Consider the following 21,238-nt stretch of genomic DNA (forward strand, 5'->3'; position numbering starts at 1 on the left):
TCAGGGCAACGCGGCCAAAGTGAAACAGAACGCTGCCACTCAATACAACACAAAAAGTAACACGATGAGACGTAAAATAGTACAAACACTTCGGATATTTATGTTTATTCTTCATAAACAAACAACAAATCACAAATTCACTGCCGTTAAAATACACAAAGCAAACAAATGTATATTGTAAATGTTTGTATGGGCCCAATGATATGCACAAAACATCAAACATGCTCTTTCTGTATGTGTAAGTAAAATATGTTATAAAGCAGAAATAAGGTAAAAAGTAATAAAAAATTCAGATGCAGAAACTTTAACATGATCTACAGCAGAGTTCCTGATACATACCAGGACACATATTGTACCTACGACTGTGTATATATAAATATATAAATATAGACTGTCAAAACAACAAAAGTATCTTACATACTGCTACTTTTATTCTTATTTTGAATATATTTTATACATTTTAGCAATGCATTTCAGTCATTTGAAGTTTTTGCTCATGTTTATTATTGACACAATGCATTAAAAATGGTCACACATTATTGTACTGTAGATTTTGCACCTATAAATTTAAGAATTAAAAGTAGATTAAAAGACACAGAAAATCCCAAATATATAATGAACACTTTCCAGCACTGAGTTGCAGCCTTTTGCTCTTCCTGACTTTATCTATTGTTGTCCGTAAGCATTTAAAAAGATTATTAGTTATTAATAAAGCCTTTTGCCACAACACACCTGATTAAATGAATAACGCTGCAGTGTAACGCCAGACATGGGTGTCACATTACATCAGATTTCTGAGTCCCTGCAGTCAGACTCTGGTTTTTCCATGAACTTGATTGGTCCACAAACACACCCATCTCTAACAGCATGGCCTTCGGGACAGGATGGGCGTGACGGGACACATACAGCCTCCTCAGACTCGGACTCATCGGCGAAGGTTTATAGTCCATGCACAGAGGTCCGCTCAGACTCGGAGCACATTTCACCTCCCATTTGTAGAACAGCCGGCCGTGCTGCAGGTTGCACAGATCCTTCGTGACTCCAGCAGACAGAGGTAGCTCACATTTTCCCAGCAGGTCGTCGTCCCACCCGCTGTCCTGATCCCAAACTTCAAACCTCACTTTAAGTCCCGTGGACAGGTCCTGGTTGCCGTAGTCGATCACCGTGGCCCAGCGTGGGTTGTTGTTGTTGTTTATGACGGGAGAACGGCGCTCCTCCAGTTTGGTGACAAACACCCTGACGTAGCCGTCCGTGTGAGTGGTGCGGTCTCCCCACAGACCCTCGGCCCGCTCTACCGTCACGATGACCCGCGCCGTTCCTTTACGGGTCGGGCAGCAGTCTTGGTTCACAGCGGGGTTGTTGTGGCATTGGCAGACGCAGGGATCCCTCGAGTTGCTCTTGATGCCGACCTGACAGCTCTCGCTGCAGTTCCTCCACAGGCCTTTCTCCAGGATGTAATGGCTGATGGCGGAGCGCAGGTTTAACCGGGCGGGGTTCTCAGCAGGCAGCAACTCATGAAGCGAATTCAGGGAATATGAGACGACGTCCGGATTCTGCGGGACGGTGCTCATCCAGTCTTTGTAGGCCGATGGGTTTTTGTCAGCAGAGAAGAGGAGGTCCGGCTCGGTGGTGTGGCCGCCCTTTATTTCTGTGAACCTGCACAGAGGAGAGTTGTTTCACGAGCCGGGTTGGACTGAAGAAGGTGACATGTGACTAAAATACAGGAGTTATTCCGTACCTGTCACTGAAGAGGCTGGAGAACGACTTCTTACTTTCCAATTTGTTCGAATCCTTCTTGCAGTGCTTCAATTCAGTTTTTAGAGTCGCTTTGATGTTGGCGGACGCCTCCACGTCCAGGCACATCTGCACCTCCTCCACGCTGAGCCCCTGCAGGCTGGCCTCACACTGCCTGACGCTGGTCACGGACTGAACACTTCCCCCCAGCTTCACCTGGATTGAAACACAAAAAGGGTGTGGACTTTTCATTACCAACCTGTTCCTTTTGTCGATGAGTTTTTGTTAGCTGCTGTCATTCACCTTGTTGATGTAATGGGTGCCAAAGTTGTCAATCAGCTTGTAAAATCGTGGCTTGTACTGCTGGCCGTAGACTTTGGGGAGCTGTTTCACCGCTTTGAGAAACTCTCTGTGCAACTTGGGAGTGCTGGACACTCGGTAGCTGTTCCCAAGAAAAGAAGCGTGAAACAAGTGTATAACGGTGTTGCATTTATCGAGTGTGTGGAGATAAGTTCTGGTCTTCGTCCTCTTACCTGTAGTACTCGCAGGACATGCCGTGGCTCGTGAAGCTGAACTTGTCATTCTTTGTTTTCTCCATGGAGTAGTCAGCCAGTTTAGAGTGGGTACCAGCCATCATGAGTGAGGCTCCTTTATTTCCTACTTGAAGAGCTAGATCGACCTTCCAGTTGTTCTCAACCGAGGAGGTGCTCGAACTGACCAGAGACTCGCTGGATTTGTGGAGTTTCGTGGACACTTTGGCGCTGCAGGACTGCTTCGCCCTCCAGTCCACCACCGACAAGGGCAGCTTCTGCTTTTTGTTCTCCAGATAGGGGTTGCTGCACACGGTGCACGTCTTATCCTTGCGTTTCCACAGATTCATGTCGAGCACATAGGCGCTCTTGCGCTCCATCTTGGTGATGTCGAAACCTTCTCCGGCCAAATTGGCCCCCGGAACAAATTCTGCCTCCAGACACTGTTTGGGTGTCCCTTCAGTGCACATCGGCTGCGTACACTGAGGGAGGGACAGCAGGATGCAAGCCCAGACGCAAATATTCAACAGAAACATGTTGCTGTTGAGACGGGCGATGGATGCAAACTGGAAAAGAGAGTTGAATAAACATGAGCGAGTGAAGCAGTTCATTCGTACGCAGTAAGTCCTTCAACTTGAACGACCATGATTGTATGTGGGGTGACCAGGTGTCCCTCTTTAGTTTTCAAACACTTCAGGACAGACACTTTTCTAAAATCTGGCTTTGCCAGTGGGTCAACTGCCAGCACCAGCTTCCTTTTCTGTTTACAGAGCACGGGACTTCGGAAAGACTAAATCTGAATCATGCATAGTCTGTTGTGTGTGTTTTCTAAGTTGGGTAGACACATCAAAACTTTTCACACAACCTGTCAGCATTGGTAACGTGTCCAATATTGTCCCACACAATCTCCCTCTTTGCCCCACATTCAGTTTGTTGGGATCTAGTCACCCTACAAACATGTCACTGCAAAGCGTGAAATAGACACGCCTGTCCACTACAGCAAAATGTGACAGCTGCGCTTTGGGATGCCCAGACCTGAGAGTTGCATGTTTTGCTGGAGGGGCGCTGTGTCTATTACCCGTTTGGTAGGCGGTGAAGCTTACACGCACTTAAACGTCACATGACGAAGGATGGTGTGACCATGGTAGCGTATTGAGACCAAGTACAAAGGACATTTTTCTGCAGCATTAGGAAGAAGGAGGGGTGGTAGCATTAATCACAGACTGCAACGTGGGACTATGAGGTTCAAATTCAGGAGATGATAAAGTTGTTCTTTCGTTGTTGTTGTTTTTTTTGTTTTTTTAAAATCAATCTTTGAATACTTGTTCTGGGTGAGGCTTTGTGGTTTGAGTCATATTTGTACATCTAGTTTCAGTCATGAGTGGTACATCTTTGTCTTCCTTTGATTCTTCCTCTTGTGGTTTCATCTCATCCACATTTAGTACTTATCTTATTACATGTCCGCTTGGCTCTGGTTTTATAAAAACATCACATCCCGTGTTTTATGAGGAAGAAATTATTTCATATTTTGGTCAAAAACACTTAATGTACGCAAAACTTTTTTTTACTTGTTTGCCAGAAAACCTCTTTAATATCTTCTCATTTGCTCCAACGATGTCAAACTCTGGGTGGCCAAAACCTTTCTTCCAGCTAAATGAGCAGTCCTCATTTTCAGACTCTTAGTTTCTGCCAAGTGGGTCAACTCAACATCCGTGTGGTTCTCAGATCTTCCTCTACATGACAAAGACTATGTGGCACTTTTGAATCGGCCTTAAAATTTGAAAAACACTTTTATTTGTCTGAGCTTTTTCCAAACAGTAGATCTGTTGTGAAAAACAGACCTTGATTTCCTCACTGGTACCTGCCTTCACTGATTACAGGAAATACCATTTGTTTTCTCTGCCACTCTGAAGTGTGAATGAATCAGAGACCAGCAGGAAGTGCAAAGATGTTGAAGTTGTTCTCGCAGCGGCTGCGGTGGTCGAGTTTTGAAGCACAATGTACATCATGTGGTGGTCAATCCTGAAGGGTGAAAAGTTGCTCCAATAGTTTCAAATGAACTCGAGATCTACAGCCATAAGAATGACTACAAACACACCTAAATGGAGAGCAGCGGTGAAATTGGTTGTGGTAATACCATTGGTGCTAAGAACAGAGATGAAATAAAGAATTGATTATCTGATTCTTTTAATGCTTTTCGAAGCACAGCATGAATTGTCACAAGTTTATATTTCAGATCTCTTTTGCTTCTATTCCAACTAAGGATATTTTTCTCTCATTTTATGTTCTTTATAACAATTCAAATGTGATCAAACACAAACATTGCTGCCCTCATTTAACTCTTTACTCTCAGATCTCTACCATTTTTTAAATCTTTTTAAAATACCAGCTTCAACGAAAGTATTTTGGTCTCCACAATACGATGTGTTGAGTCAGCACTTAAATAATGCACTTTACTCACAGCATAATAACCCCCCTGAACGTTTCAAGGTACCGCTCTCACAAATGTGATGTGACTAAACTATGAACCACAGAGTTCCCAGTACTCAACATGATATTAAATCACTCACAGATGGTTGCTTATTTTCAATGAAGTGAACAGTGTCAGAAAATCATCGTTTAGACTCACCATCATGTTTCTGCTTCACGCTGCATTCGTGAAGCTGTTGTGAAAATGAACATCAGTGCTTGGTGTGTTGATGTCATAAAAGCAGAGCAGGAAAAAGAGTTGGTGGAGGGGCGTAGACGGTGGTCTTCAAGAGAGCAGGAGGGAAACCAAAAAAAGGCAGTTTGTCAGTTTTGACTGCGATGAGCAGAAATGGTACCGAGTGGGAGGAGCCAGTGGTCGCCAAACAAACTCAGACCTATCGTGACAACATGAAAGTCAGACTGGCTTTCCAGAACCAGAGACCACAAACTTGCCGTTTCTCTGAAGTGGTGGTGGGCTGTGACCGTACGAAAGAATAGAGAAAGAGTTGAGAATGTCACAAATACTACTCCAACGTAATTTCACAGTTCAACATGATAAACTGGGATGAAATGAAACTTAACCCGGCGCGAAACCAAAGTAACGGGGGACCTTTTTTACAGGAAATGCTGAAAAGTAAAATTAAAACAGTCTAAATTGGAAGACATTAACAAAAGAACGCCATATGAAAATAAGAATCTGAGTATTTTAGGATGTAAATCATCTTTTTATTTTTAAGATGCTGAACAAAAGTAAATATAAGTTGCAGAAATCCACAAAAAAGCAAACCGTTAATATTATAGTGCATACAACAAGAACTTATGAAATGAAAACTGATGAATGCATGATTTCATACATTTAAAAAAAAGTATATCAGCACTTGAACTTTTTGCTCTAAAAACATTCTGAGAATCTTTTTCAGTGATGTTTTCTTTCTTCCAATAATGTCCCTTTTAAAACAATTTAAAAATATTTCAACCCTCCTAAAGTATTTTTTTTCTAACAGTGTCGAATCATTATGCCCTAATTCTTGAAATGCTTTCAGCTGCAGTATCTTTTTATTTTATTGTAAATTGTTATTATAATGTGCTTTAACGATGAATAAATGGTTTGCCATAAGATTCTTGAACTTAAATATAAAAATGCACAGTATATGCAATAAAGTAGAATAAAATAAAATAGAATAATTAAATTAAAATTAAAACTAACTAAACAATAGTGCAAAGTTTTTTTTTTAGTTTTTTTTATGTTTAAACAAACAAGAAAAACAGACAACGGTGTTATTGAACATAGAACAGCAATACAAGTCGAACAGGAACTAATTAAAAAAAAGGAAATAAAAAAAATGTAAATGAACTGAATATGGAAATAATAAAATGCTACAAAAAATAAGCTTTTCAACATAAAGCAGAAAAAAAGCTGTACGTTAAAGCTGCTTTGAATCCAACTCTCATTTCAAGCTGTCTTTTCTTTCTCAAATTTTATTCTAAATTTTCAAAGAACTTAAAGAATGTTGAACTTCAATAATAACTGAACACACAAGATATAAACGATGTTTTTCTGATATTACGTTGTAGCCATGTTGTCATTTCTGTCCTAATTGATGTCTTGTGTAGATATTTAATAAGGAGTTATTAATGTGTGTTAAATCATCCTCAATGAATGTTGGTAATGCCTTAAGTGTGCAACCAAACCTCCACGTTATTTTACACCACTTTTACTCCCTGCAGTCAGACTCTGGTTTTTCCATGAACTTGATTGGTCCACAAACACACCCATCTCTAACAGCATGGCCTTCGGGACAGGATGGGCGTGACGGGACACATACAGCCTCCTCAGACTCGGACTCATCGGCGAAGGTTTATAGTCCATGCACAGAGGTCCGCTCAGACTCGGAGCACATTTCACCTCCCATTTGTAGAACAGCCGGCCGTGATTCAGATAACAGACATCCTGCTTGACTCCAACAGACAGAGGTAGCTCACATTTTCCCAGCAGGTCGTCGTCCCACCCGCTGTCCTGATCCCAAACTTCAAACCTCACTTTAAGTCCCGTGGACAGGTCCTGATTGCCGTAGTCGATCACCGTGGCCCAGCGTGGGTTGTTGTTGTTGTTTATGACGGGAGAACGGCGCTCCTCCAGTTTGGTGACAAACACCCTGACGTAGCCGTCCGTGGACGTGAAGAAGTCTCCCCACAGACCCTCGGCCCGCTCTACCGTCACGATGACCCGCGCCGTTCCTTTACGGGTCGGGCAGCAGTCTTGGTTCACAGCGGGGTTGTTGTGGCATTGGCAGACGCAGGGATCCCTCGAGTCGCTCTTGATGCCGACCTGACAGCTCTCGCTGCAGTTCCTCCACAGGCCTTTCTCCAGGATGTAATGGCTGATGGCGGAGCGCAGGTTTAACCGGGCGGGGTTCTCAGCAGGCAGCAACTCATGAAGCGAATTCAGGGAATATGAGACGACGTCCGGATTCTGCGGGACGGTGCTCATCCAGTCTTTGTAGGCCGATGGGTTTTTGTCAGCAGAGAAGAGGAGGTCCGGCTCGGTGGTGTGGCCGCCCTTTATTTCTGTGAACCTGCACAGAGGAGAGTTGTTTCAACAACTGAGCCAGAGCAGGTTAGAACAAGACTCGAGAGGCCAATGCACACCTGGCATCATCATCTCACTTCGCTGCTCGGTATGCAAATGACACATAGGTTACATCACAACAATATTAGACATACAAAGTAGCCTAAATAAGCAAATTAACACAAACAGAAACAAGAGGAGAGGAGAAGCAACAGGCATTTAACGAAATGAGACACCCTTGCTCACCGAAGCCTCATTTTAACACTATGAAATATGTGACATACTGTATTTTATGTTTGGAAATGTCTGAACATGGCTCAGTTCGTTTGTAATTCGCAACCTGAACCGCCAGAACCCGATTGCTATGGGTCCGATTATTTAATTGTTCCAGCGTGTCGACCTCTTCTGCTGTGGATAACCGAACTGCACAAGCTTTAGGTCTGACGTGTGTCGGAAATTACTTGAGATAAACCAAAAGAGAAAAAAAAATAAACCCAGAGGAGGCTTTGGTGAAACAAGGTCACCAGCTTGTGATTTAAATCAGTAAACAGCTGCTCATGATGTGATCTGTGAAAAAAATGATACATACCTGTCATTGAAGTGGCTGGAGAAGGATGACTTACTGTCCGTCTTCTGCATGTCCTTCTTGCAGTGTTTCCATTGGGCATTTATTGTTACTCTGATGTTGGAGGATGCCTCCACGTTCAGGCAGTCCTGCACCTCCTCCACGCTGAGCCCCTGCAGGCTGGCCTCACACTGCCTGACGCTGGTCACAGACTGAACACTTCCCCCCAGCTTCACCTGGAATAACATATTTAAACACATTTTCTCAAAGGTAAACATGATATTTTCACTCATGCGTGTTAAAATTGTATTTTGTTTTGGTTCGACCATCATTTTGGTTCACCTTGTTGATGTAATGGGTGCCGAAGTTGTCAATTAAATTGTAAAATTGTTCTTTGTACTGCTGGCTGTAGACTTTGGGGAGCTGTTCCACCGCTTTGTGAAACTCTTTGTGCAACTTGGCAGTGCTGGACACTCGGTAGCTGTTCCCAGTGAGGCAAGAAAAGACATGAACATGAAACATCTCTACATCCGTGTTGCATTTGAGCATTGTTATCTTTGCAACCGGCCGACAGTGCAGAGGAAGGTTTATTTGGAGTCCTTACCTGTAGTACTCGCAGGACATGCCGTGGGTCGTGAAGCTGAACTTGTCATTCTTTGTTTTCTCCATGGAGTAGTCAGCCAGTTTAGAGTGGGTACCAGCCATCATGAGTGAGGCTCCTTTATTTCCTACTTGAAGAGCTAGATCGACCTTCCAGTTGTTCTCAACCGAGGAGGTGCTCGAACTGACCAGAGACTCGCTGGATTTGTGGAGTTTCGTGGACACTTTGGCGCTGCAGGACTGCTTCGCCCTCCAGTCCACCACCGACAAGGGCAGCTTCTGCTTTTTGTTCTCCAGATAGGGGTTGCTGCACACGGTGCACGTCTTATCCTTGCGTTTCCACAGATTCATGTCGAGCACATAGGCGCTCTTGCGCTCCATCTTGGTGATGTCGAAACCTTCTCCGGCCAAATTGGCCCCCGGAACAAATTCTGCCTCCAGACACTGTTTGGGTGTCCCTTCAGTGCACATCGGCTGCGTACACTGAGGGAGGGACAGCAGGATGCAAGCCCAGACGCAAATATTCAACAGAAACATGTTGCTGTTGAGACGGACGATGGATGCAAACTGGAAAAGAGAGTTGAATAAACATGAGCGAGTGAAGCAGGTGCTCGTTGGACATGACTTGGACACACACTCATTTTTATTTAGCATGTGAAAAGCACTTAAAATCTTCCACTTTCACTTTTGACTTTATTCTTTGTTGGATTTTAAAAGCAGTATTTCAGATAAATGTTCCATTACTAACTTCTCACCATTCATTGGCGTTTTCTCCTCCAATTTTCACTATTTAACCTTTTTAAGAAGCCGCCACTTGACACCTTTGGTCTAAATAATTTTCATCGCATATTAGAGGTACCATTTTCTTTTAAGATTTAGAAAAAAATGTCTACAAGCCACAAATCTTTGAAAATGTAATTTCATTTTTCAGCACTGTGACCGCTCTGCCGATAAATGCTTAAATTTTCTTATTGATCTCATTTGAGCCTTTTGAAACAGTGAAACACAATCACAATGCAAGTGAGATGTGCAACTGAAAATCACGGCCAAACCATGGCTTTGCACTCGAAGATGTGTCCTCCTAATTATGCTTCTTTCCTTTTCTATTCTGGGTCTCCTTTTATTTGCTAAGCATGCGTTTTGACTTTCACTGCTATGTGGATGATACACAACATGTACGTCTCCTTAAAGCTTGAGACCACCAATGCGACTTGTGTTATATCTGAACTACCTGGAAATTAAGAACCTAAAATTGTCCTGTAGTTAAATAACTCCGAGTCGGAGAAGATTATATTTATAATCTCGTGCTTGGTTTGGTGCCTTGTCTAAAATTGAAGTAAGTAACAAGAAGTATGTAATCTTCACAATTTTTTCACACCAAACTGTGCACTCTTATTCTTTTAAACTGAGAAATTTAACAGTTTTATTCTTTCATTTGTACATCTGATGAATGTTATCCATGCTTGTACGCGTCTCGTCCAGACTCAACAGTTGCAGTGCATTTTATATTGATCACTGTAGTCAAGACGAGTTTTAAGTTCTGTTAGAAGTCGCCTCAACAACCTCAGCTGCATTTTACTGATCATCTGTCAGCTTTTGAACCAATTTAAAAAAAAAATTTACATCTCATTTTTAAAGACTTGCGCAGTCAAGGCTTTGCTTATATCTGCTAACTCCCAACATTTGTTCTGACATCACTTTAGGTGATTGCATCTTTTCTGTCTGAGCCGTCCGCTATTTAAAGTAAATATACTTTTTTTTTTAAAAACACTTCTAAAAAGTAATTTTTAATCGCTAAACCAATATAATTTAGGATTTGATGTACTTTTTTTATTCTGTGTTTTACTGTAAAGCGTCTCAAAATTATTAAAAAAAAAGTTAATTGCCCTCGGAAGTTTATATGTTTTCAGATGTATTTATGAGTATAAGCCTCGTTTTCAAGAGACACACAAAATCTACACTTCAAAATGCTAATAATTCAGCATAAACTCACCATCGTCCCATGTGTTTCTACTGCATGCACAAATCTGTCTGTGATCATCAGCAACACCTAGGCCTTTTGAAGACAAAGATGCGGAAATGGACATGATGGGCGAGGTGTCAGGAGTGGAAAAAAACCCTGAGCTTTGAGCAGCACAAACAAAAAGCAAATTTCACATGTGGTTGTAAAGTTTTGAGAAATGTTTCACACGTGTTTCACACCAAGTTCTTTAGACTTCTTTAACATGTACAAAGATATGTATTCATAAGATTGTGTTATGCTCTTTTTACTCCTCTTTCCCACTTTGTGTAGGCATGTTAGTCTTTTCTGAAACCCAAAATCCAATCTTTATTTATATGCTGTTAGCATGTGAGATTTGAGGAAATACACTCAAACAACATGCGGCTGGATGATGACTCATTTGTAAACTCTTTTTTTGTAGACACTTTTTATTCCTTAATAAAAATGAAACGATGTTAGAGTCCGTATAAAAGGACCTCTAACGTGAGTTAAACTCACAGTCTCCAATGAGGACTGACTAGCTTGGATTTTGTGTTGCCACAAAAGCAAATATTTGCATCATTATTATCTCGTGTATTTATGTTAAGCAGGTGTAGCCAAACATGACTGAACAAAGAGCAGGCGTGGTCTGTGCAAACTGCTTGTGGAGCAAGACGAAACGCCCAGTAAATGTGGGAAAATTTGATTTCTTATAGAATAATTCAGGTGCTCTACTACCAGAGAAACCTGCCTGGAACATCAGAGCCTCGTTGACATATTTCCCAACGTCACCAAGTGCTCGCACAATATGGAGTTGTTGAGTTTCTCTCTAATTGTAAAATGCCCTGAGATGACTTACTGTCACTATCTACTGCTATGATGTCAAGTTGAATGTGAAGAGTTGAACTTGCAATGCTGGTGACGTCTAATCAAACTTTATTTAGATAGCACCTTTTAAAGATATTATATGTAATTCAAAGTGAGAAAATGGTTGAAAAATGAAATATTATGAATGTTTTGGAGACTAATGGACACCAAAATAAACACAAAATTAATTGAATAAGTTGACAACAAAAGCTAAGTAGTTAATGAAAGAAAATCAATTAAAAATTAAAACTGCACTTGCTGCACTTCGGGGATCCAGCGGGTCGGCTCTCCGATGTGCAGCATGGGAGGGTCCACATATTCCCGCTTGCAGTTTTAATTTTTTTCTTGATCTCGTTCCTTATTCTTCTTAAAAAATAAATTGGCTTTTTTCGGCGGCTTTAACATTTTCAAAAACTCATGAAAGTTGGTGCCTGACTCGTGCAAAGTTTCGTGAGGTTTGGAGCATCGTTTGACCTGAAACGTCAACTTCCTGTGAAACATCAAACTTAGCTGGCTATACTAGATACTATATACTATATACTATATACAATATACTATATACTATATACAATATACTATATACTAGATACTATATACTATATACAATATACTAGATACTATATACAATGTACTCTATGCTATATACTATATACAATATACTATATGCTATATACAATATACTATATACTATATACAATATACTCTATGCTATATACTATATACAATATACTATATGCTATATACTATATACTAGATACTATATACTATATACAATATACTATATGCTATATGCTATATACAATATACTATATACTATATACAATATACTATACACAATATACTATACACAATATACAAAATGACTTTTTTTTAATCACTTTTTGGAGTATGACCTTTTTCTGAACTGACGTATGCCTCAGGTGGCGATCGAACTCAGTTACTTCTCACTGGGAGGCTCTAACCTCCGGATCACTGCTACTTCGTCCGAAATATGAAAAATAAAGTCATACTATAGCATTAAAATAAACTAATGGGATTATTATTTTGAATGAAATACTTTGTATTAGAGTTATTAAATTGTTGTTGACCTTTATTATTTGGACTCTATTTACAACACAAACCTGAAACTTGAAACCATGAACACCATGAACCATGTGGCTTACAGGGACTTGCCTCAGGGGGTCTCATCCTCCGTGAACCATGTCCTCAGGAGGACTCAACCTCCGTGAACCACGTCCTCAGGGGGTCTCACCCTCTGTGAACCACGTCCTCAGGTGGTCTCAACCTCCGTGGACCATGTCCTCAGGAGGACTCAACCTCTGTGAACCACGTCCTCAGGTGGTCTCACCCACCGTGAACCACGTCCTCAGGGGGTCTCACCCTCCGTGAACCACGTCCTCAGGTGGTCTCACCCTCCGTGAACCACGTCCTCAGGTGGTCTCACCCACCGTGAACCACGTCCTCAGGGGGTCTCACCCTCCGTGAACCACGTCCTCAGGTGGTCTCACCCTCCGTGAACCACGTCCTCAGGTGGTCTCACCCTCCGTGAACCACGTCCTCAGGTGGTCTCACCCACCGTGAACCACGTCCTCAGGGGGTCTCACCCTCCGTGGACCATGTGTGTTGCCTCGGCGGGGCTCGAACCTGCGTCCTTTTGAAGACATTGCTCGGTGTCGGTCGAAGACCGCTGGACTATCTTTCTATATTATTATCGCTTCTACTTTTTCTATTTTGTCTGTGTTGGACCGATTTGGATAGTTTTTTCAATTTCGTTATCTTCACCGTTCAACGGCAGTAAAGGTACGCTGAGCTGGGATTTTATTTTGAAAACGATGACCGGAAGTGCCGCCGTTTTTGTTCCGTGTACCTTGACGCCACCAGGCGATGCAGGAGACCAGAGGCCGCCGGAGGAGACTCCGCATTCCCAGGAACAGCCAGCGAGAAATAACGGCGGAAGAAAAGTGGAACAAACCGATGATGAAGAAACCAAATAAAAGCGTCCCGGAGCGGGCTGTGTGTGTTCGGAGTCATCCGGGTCAAACATCCGCTTCCTCATCCCCGTTCACCGGTCGTCGGTAGCCGACTTGCCCGGCTTGCTAGCCCGCAGTCCTTCAAAAAAACCTCCGCTCCACAATCACGGATCTCATCCGGTTGTTTTTATTTTAACAGAATCCCGAAAGACAGCCGGCGTCAAACGGAGCTCACTCGGACACAACGGCGCCCGTTTCCCGTCGTTGTGAGCGGAGGTTTTCACCCTGCTGGTCCTCTGCTGCACACCTGACCGCTGCGGATCGAGCTAGCGTCACCTGGAGCCGGATGGCCGCGCGGCTCGCCCCTCGTCCCCGCCCGGGACGCGCTCCAGCCCCGGGATGCTAACCGACGAAGGACGTGGTTTTAACATGGAAAGCAGGCTGCTCCGCGGCGCCGCACGGACACCTGCTCGATGCCCCGTGTAGGGACCGTCCCGAGCTCGCACCATGCGCGTGGCTGGCCGTGTCTGTCTCCAGCCCTCCGGATGACACCGGTACCGGTACCGGCGGTTCAGAGCAAACAGCGGCGGCGCGGACGCTCCGTTGCCGGGTAGCGCTCGAAGAGACTTTTGACGTGAAGCTTGCTAGCGCCGAGCTAAGGCGGCTAACAGCACAATATCATCCAAAAAGAAAAAGGAGCCCTCCACCTCCACCTCCACCAACACCAACACCAACACCTCCACCTCCACCAACACCAACACCAATGGTGTCCCATAAGGTCGTCGGCGCAATAATCTTACTGAACGTGTATATAGGTGTACAGTCTGTTTTCTACTTATTCGGCGGCGTCCTTTTAACGGTTCTGTTCGCGATGGCATTTTTAAACGGACCCAGACTGCTGGACTGGGCGAGTTCACCTCCACATCTCCAGTTCAACAAATACGTCCTGACCGGGTACCGGCCGGTCTCCTCCGTGCAGGACTGCATCCGGAGCCTGTTTTACCTGCACAATGAACTTGGGAACATCTACACTCACGGTGAGTACGTTACAGAAAGATGGAGGAAAAAAGAAAGAATCAGAACCAGAAGCAGCTGCAGGATCCGGTTCGTCAGCAGGTGAGATCTCTGTGACTTTGAGCTTTAGTCCAACACCGGTGCGCGCTGTACCTGCAGAGGTGGATGCGAAGCCGGACTCACTGCACTACCTGCACATCTGTCTTCAAAGCTGCACATCTGTCTTCAAAGCTGCACATCTGACCACTTATCTTCAGATAAATACACGTGGATGTGCAGAAAGAAGTTGTTTATATGGGCATGTTGTTGGTTTATGGAGCCTAAAGGAACCAGAAAACTCCCAGTTTAAGTGTTTAATTGTGTTTATCCCTTTTCCAGGCAATTCATTTCATAACAAGTCATATATTTCAACACATCATCAGTGGCTTAACATAGTTAATTACATCTAGTGAAGTACTGCACTTAAGAGCCTCCATATTAAATCTACCTCGCCTGCAGATTTGAAGGTGATTATTGAACTTTTTACTCCACTGACGGCTGCATTACGAGAAAAGTGGCAATCAATTCATTGATGATATGTCCTTTTTTTAATTTATCAATTTGAATGAAAAATGCTGAGATTCTCTGATTCCAGCGTCTTAAACCAAAAGCATGCAAAGTTGTGAGGCTGCAACAAGAAATGATTTGGTCTTTGATGAAGTTGTGATTGTAATGATCTTCTGGATGTATAATTATTATTTAATTCTTATTTTATCTGACCAACAGCCCCCAAAAAAACCCAATTTCTTTAACCACCCTTTTTGTTTGCAGAATGGCATCAAAATAAAAAAAATGTGACGAATAAACGTAATCAATTATAAGTTTGCTCCAATCTGACTTGCAAAAAATAGTAAAATGCTTCGAATACATTATGTTTCCAATATATAGAACAATTATGGGCTTCCACGCTTTCTTATTTAATATTTTAAATGCATGAAATGGGCTCATTTATATTCACGTAAGATGTCAGTTACACTTTAAGTCACTTTAAAAGTTTTCCACCACTGGAGATGGTGAATATAAAGATATTTAAAGGTGTTTTTTTTCTTTCAAATTTCATATTTTCAACTTCCCCAAAGAGTGAATTTTAGTGCTTGATTCCATTAATTGTAAAGAAGAAGAAAAGAAAAAGGCTTCAGGTCATATTTCCTCACCGAGAACACGTGTAACAGCTGAAACTCTCTGCAGAGTTAAATAAGTTTTAATCCTAAAAGGTTTTGAACTTCACATAATGGAAATTAGCAGGCTTTTTTTCCCATCTGCTCCTGAAGGCCACGGTTACACAATATGCTCTTCTTTTTATAGGTTGGTTCGAGCTGAAAAATTAATTGCTGTGATGTGTTAATCTGTGCAGCCAGAGGTGAGACGGATGTCGGCTCGTTGGTGATCTGACTGTTCTCACCCCGACGTGACGACGCTGCAGATACGAACCGCCGACTCAAAGTCCACGTCGTCGTTCACTACTGACTTCTGAGAATCTGACTTCCTCTTTCTGAAGGTCATCATCTCGCAGCGCTCCGACGGCTGGAAGATTAAAACGGCAGCGCCTGAGCACGAGGGGGAGGAGAGGGGGGGGGGGGGCTCTGGGAGTCTTTATTACACTCCAGTGATGTCAGCTGAGCATGTGACCTCTTTTGCAACCGCAGCATTGCTGTGCTGCACGTGTGGACACTTTAATCCAATGAGAAGTCAGCTGCAGGTTGTTTTACTGCGTTTTGCATACGAACTCCAACCGTCCCGCTCCGGTCTCAGGAAAACTCCACTGCTGGCCTTTCAGAGGAGGTCCTCTCCGCTGAGCTCGGCCGGAGCTGGGTGGGGGGGTGGGAGGGGTGGGAGGGTGGAGCTAACACACTTAAAATAGATGTGTTACAGTAGATGGCTTCCTGTATCACCTGCCTGGGACGAGCGCCTCCACATTGGGAAAGGCAGCGTGAGCATAAAGGAATAAAATGGGGAAGTTGGAGCGCAGGACGAGTGACAGAGTCAATATGGATCAAGTTTCAAGGTCTGGATTTTGCTTACGTAGCAGTGAGCGGCCTCTTCCTTTGCCAAGTAGAAAAATAAATTGTCGCTCCGTGGCCGATGGCAGTGGGGTCCTGTTGTTTCGCTCAGGAGAGTCCTGAGCTGGATGAATCCATCAGGACGAGCACGACACCTTCACGTGGTCGTGTCCCGTTACTCGGATCTGATTGGACACGCGACGATAGCTGTGACCTGACTGCACCACAGGCCTGTCAATCAAACAGACACACCCCCAAAATGTTATAATTAATGACCGGTTTATTTTCAGAAAACTAATCTGGACGAGTGACTGAAGCGAATGAAACAGGAAAATGTTATTGAGGTGTTGTAGAAGTTGAGCGGGGAGTCGATGGAAACTGGCACCTTTTGGAGCCGAAGCCTCTAGTGGCACTCGGTGGTATTGCATCTTACGTCCTCTTTCATATTCAGTCTACGGTTTGTCGTCGTTCGCTGGACGCCTGCAGGGAGAAAAGCTCTTCCTGTATTTGTTATCGGGCTCACTAATAACCGGTTCCTCTCTCTGCTCCGTCTCCAGGCATCCCGTTGGTTTGCTTCCTGGTGCTGCTGCCGCTCAACATCCCCTGGTCCCAGATCAGCGTCACGTGGCTGGGCGTGGTGCACTTCCTGGCCTGCCTGTCGCCCCAGCTGGGCTCCGTGCTCTACCACCTCTTCATGAACCACGAGGGCGGCGAGCCGGTGTATCACACCCTCCTCAAGCTGGACGTGTGTGGGATCTGCATGATCAACACACTGGGTGAGTGAAACCGGCCAAACCGGCATTTTCTCTTATTGCTGCTCTGTTCGAATTCTTCTTTTTCTTTATTGATTGTCGTTGATTCACCGGGAGGGGGGGGGGGGGGTGTCTTGTACCGCCATCGATTTGTCAGAACACATTTCACAACTGAGTACTCCACGAAGTCGTTGTGAAGCCGCCATCGATCCGACCGAGCTGAATGTTGGAAGAATAAAAAAATGACAAGTGCATTATTTTTCATTAATTTATGAACCTTACAGACCGGCCTGCTGCACATCTACTGATGACACAGCAATAATAGTTAATACGGTGACGAAAGGAAAGTCTGAACCTGTTGATGAACTAAATAAAAATGATTGTTCAGAAGTATCAACAAAACAAACCGTCAGGAGAAATCCGATTATCTTCGTCATTGTTTCTCGATTAATTTGATCAGTTATTTCGTATACGAAGCGTTCAAGAATAGTGAAAATAACCGTCCTCAGAGTGACGTCTTTTCGTCTATAAATAGTAAAAAATATAAATCTAACTCGCAATTAAATAAATCAACCTGTCACATGGAAGAAGTTCTTTATGTTTTCTTGCATAAAAAGTACTTTAATAATGATGAAAATAGCTCCAGATTAATTGTCTGTTAATCCACAAATGGACTTTCAGCTCTAATAAAACATCAAATTGTCACCCTGTAAAGATTTAAACTATTTAACTGAGTTTATTATTATATTTATTATTATGTCCACATCTGGACTGCTTCGTTCACCCAGGTTTCATTTTAACGCTTCAGTCAGACGCACGTTGAGCTGCAAATCTGTCTTTGTGAAACGGTCGTCAGACGAGGTTCAAATAGTTTGACCTCTGACCTTTAGCGGCTCGGGGGGGGGGTTGCCGTCAATGGGCACGGATACGGAAGTTTTTTTTGTTTTTTTTTTGGGCAGTGGCCGTGTGGGACAGTAAATTAAAAACATTTCACGTGTCAGGAGCGTGATGTTCATCAGTGTCCAGTCGTCTTGTTTTTGTGATCAAAGTTGTGAATCGTTGATTATTCAGAGTTTTTCTGCCTTTTATTGAATGTAGTTCGTGTTTGTGTTTCTACGGCACCTCCTCCGCTATAGCTTCAATATAAGCTTTGTTTATATTAACACCCCCCCCCCCCCCCCCTCCTCCTCCTCCTCCCCAGAAACCAGAGGAAACCTTGTTATTCATAATAAAGTTTGAAGTGCATGAATATTACGTTTCCATGGAGACGAGCTACGGGAGTGTTGTCGGGTGCGGCGCTCTGACGTGTCCGTGTGTTCCTGTCCTCAGGGGCGCTGCCCATCGTCTACAGCACGCTGCTGTGCTACCCGTTGATCCGCAGCGTGGCGCTGCTCGTCTACATCCTGCTGTCCAGCCACGCCATCTACTGCGCCGTCACGGCGCGCAGCAGCGTGCGCCGCCTGCGCTCCTTCGCCTGGCAGGCGCTCTTCCGCTTCTCCTTCTTCCTGCTGCGCTGGGCGGGCGTGGGCGGCGGCAGCCCCACCTCGCTGCGCCACTTCCTCACCATGGACGCGCTGGCCGTGCTGGGCGGGGTCATCAACATCACGCGCATCCCCGAGCGCTTCCGGCCGGGCCTCTTTGACTACTGGTGCAACAGCCACCAGATCATGCACGTCCTGGTGGTGGGCTCCATCCTCTACCTGCACTGGGGCGTGCTGGACGACCTGCTGTGGATCAACAGCTACAACTGTCCCTCGGACTGACCCCGCCCGTACCGGCCCCCGCCCCTCCCCTCCCCTCTCCCCCTCCCCAACAAGGAGCACCGGGACCTCGGGGGGGTGGGAGGGGAGAGGGCGGGGTGGAGGAGGAGGGGTGCATGTGTTCACCTCATGCGCTCAAAAACTCCGAATGTTCATATCTTTGTCTGTCTCGGTTCCTTTGTGCGACCGCAGGTAGAAGCAACACGCACAATCATCTGGGACACACACACACACACACACACACACACACACACACACACACACACACACACACACACACACACACAGACACACACACACAGATACACACACAGCAAAAAAGGGGGAAATCTTTTACACCAATTTATTCAGTGAGTATTAAACACTACGACGTCCTCTGAAAGATGCAGTCGAAGGTTCAAACAGAAGTTTTACTTTGAGCATCAACGTCCACGACGACATCATCACAATCCTCTCAGATGTCTCTGTTGCTACCTATGCAGCACATTCATATCTACACACACACACACACACACACACACACACACACACACACACACACACACACACACACACACACACACCAACCAACCTCACACACACACACACACACACACATTCTCACACACTCTCTCTCTCTCACACACACACACACACACACACACACACACACACACACACACACACACACACACACACACACCAACCTCACCTATATTTTTATACGACTAATCGCTGCGTAGATTTTTCACTTCTGTCCGAGCGACTCGGTTTCACTCGACTGTTTCATTTCCTCGTTTCCCGCCGCTGCCTCTCTCTCTCTCTTTCTGTGTGTGTGAGAGTGTGTGAGTGTGTGTGAGTGTGTGTGTGTGTGTGTGTGTGTGTGTGAGTGTGTGAGTGTGTGTGTCGTCCTCAGCCCAGCTGGGTAGATGAGCTACGAGGGGGTTCGTTCCTGACGAGCATGTTTGCGATGAGTTTGTGATTTTGTGTTTTAAAGAAACGGTGCGTTTACAGAGCGAGTCGGCCGTTCACTGTTTACTACGTCCAGCAGGTACGTTCATGATCAACTCCCGTTCTTTGTTTTATGTGTTAGGTTTCAGTAAAGCAGTTTAAAATCACTCTAAGGTGCATTTTCAGAAAATAACTAAATCTTGTAATGATGTTGTTGCGTTGCACTGAAGTCCGTCCGCGTTCGAACCCGACGTACACGTTGCACTGAAAAGTACGATGTCACTTTTTCTTCACTAGTAAAAATGTTTATGGGCGAAATAACACTGAAGAAATAGATTATGAATTGTTGTTGTTTTGTGTTCGATCGTTTGTATTCGCTGATGCTGACGGAGGATTTCTGTCCGTCAGCCGCGTGAACACTTTATGTTGTCGCTGCGCCGACAGATCAAGTTAGAGGTCAAAGAAAATCTATTGTTTTGTTCAAGCCGTGCCAATCCTGAGGATTAACTGCACCCCCCCCCCCCCCACACACACACACTCACACACACACACCCCCCCCCACACACACACACACTCACACACACACCTCCCCCCCCCCCACACACACACACACACTCACACACACACCCCCCACACACACACACTCACACACACACCTCCCCCCCCCACACACACACACACACTCACACACACACCCCCACACACACACACTCACACACACCTCCCCCCCCCACACACACACACCTCCCCCCCACACACACACACTCTCACACACACCTCCCCCCCCCCCACACACACACACTCACACACACACCCCCACACACACACACTCACACACACACACACCTCCCCCCCCCCCACACACACACCCCCCCCCCCCCACACACACACACCTCCCCCCCCACACACACACACTCTCACACACACCCCCCCCCCCCCCCCACACACACTCACTCCCCCCCCCCCCCCCCCCCCCCCCCCCCTGCAGTACATCTGCTCGGTCTCTCTGCATCTGAACAAACATCCCGATCGTGAGCAGAAAGTAGCATCGAGCTCCTGAACACGTTCCTCCGACGTGTTTCCACCGTCGTTCACGCCGACACCACGTAAACGACGCTCGGCCCATTTATTGCCACAAAACCACGACGAGTTGATTCTTGAATGCGCCGCTTTAGTTGACGCAGCTCGACTTATTATTATTTGTTTGTTTTGTTTAGTTTTTTGACGTTCGTGAGTCTTTTTGTAGAAACACTGGATGTGAAGCTGAGCAGGAATGAACCCTCTTCGTCCTCCGTTAAAAGTGTCCAGGTCGACTTTACTTCCTCGACCGCCTCGCGCTCGTCTCCCTCGGCAACCGCGCTCGTCTCCCTCGGCGACCGTCGCCGTCGCCAACAGAAAGATTTCCCGCGTCATCTCGCCACATATGCCGAGGCGTAGCACGCCCTCTCGCTGCTTCCC

At 44.9% G+C, this 21,238-nt stretch overlaps 3 protein-coding genes across 3 annotated transcripts; 1 reads left to right on the forward strand and 2 right to left on the reverse strand.

The window, feature by feature from the left end:
* Positions 1 to 75: 75 nt before the first annotated feature.
* LOC138207833 (perforin-1-like) lies at positions 76 to 4,936 on the reverse strand. The gene is made up of 5 exons (XM_069165364.1): positions 4,894 to 4,936; positions 2,268 to 2,830; positions 2,038 to 2,176; positions 1,739 to 1,950; positions 76 to 1,656 (listed from the first exon to the last, which is right to left on the reverse strand). The coding sequence occupies exons 1-5, from the start codon at positions 4,897 to 4,899 to the stop codon at positions 777 to 779; spliced, it is 1,800 nt and encodes a 599-aa protein (XP_069021465.1). The 5' UTR covers positions 4,900 to 4,936; the 3' UTR covers positions 76 to 776.
* Positions 4,937 to 5,478: 542 nt separating this feature from the next.
* On the reverse strand, positions 5,479 to 10,498 carry LOC138207941 (perforin-1-like). The gene is made up of 5 exons (XM_069165532.1): positions 10,461 to 10,498; positions 8,472 to 9,034; positions 8,210 to 8,348; positions 7,892 to 8,103; positions 5,479 to 7,309 (listed from the first exon to the last, which is right to left on the reverse strand). The coding sequence occupies exons 1-5, from the start codon at positions 10,461 to 10,463 to the stop codon at positions 6,433 to 6,435; spliced, it is 1,794 nt and encodes a 597-aa protein (XP_069021633.1). The 5' UTR covers positions 10,464 to 10,498; the 3' UTR covers positions 5,479 to 6,432.
* Positions 10,499 to 13,183: 2,685 nt separating this feature from the next.
* Positions 13,184 to 20,588, forward strand: paqr4a (progestin and adipoQ receptor family member IVa). The gene is made up of 3 exons (XM_069165467.1): positions 13,184 to 14,322; positions 16,896 to 17,114; positions 18,420 to 20,588. The coding sequence occupies exons 1-3, from the start codon at positions 14,049 to 14,051 to the stop codon at positions 18,851 to 18,853; spliced, it is 927 nt and encodes a 308-aa protein (XP_069021568.1). The 5' UTR covers positions 13,184 to 14,048; the 3' UTR covers positions 18,854 to 20,588.
* The last annotated feature ends 650 nt before the right edge of the window (positions 20,589 to 21,238 follow it).

Source organism: Embiotoca jacksoni, unplaced genomic scaffold (genome assembly GCF_022577435.1).
Source record: "Embiotoca jacksoni isolate LCO1_2020_lvr unplaced genomic scaffold, fEmbJac1.0.p SCAF_34, whole genome shotgun sequence".
Lineage (NCBI taxonomy): Eukaryota > Metazoa > Chordata > Actinopteri > Embiotocidae > Embiotoca > Embiotoca jacksoni.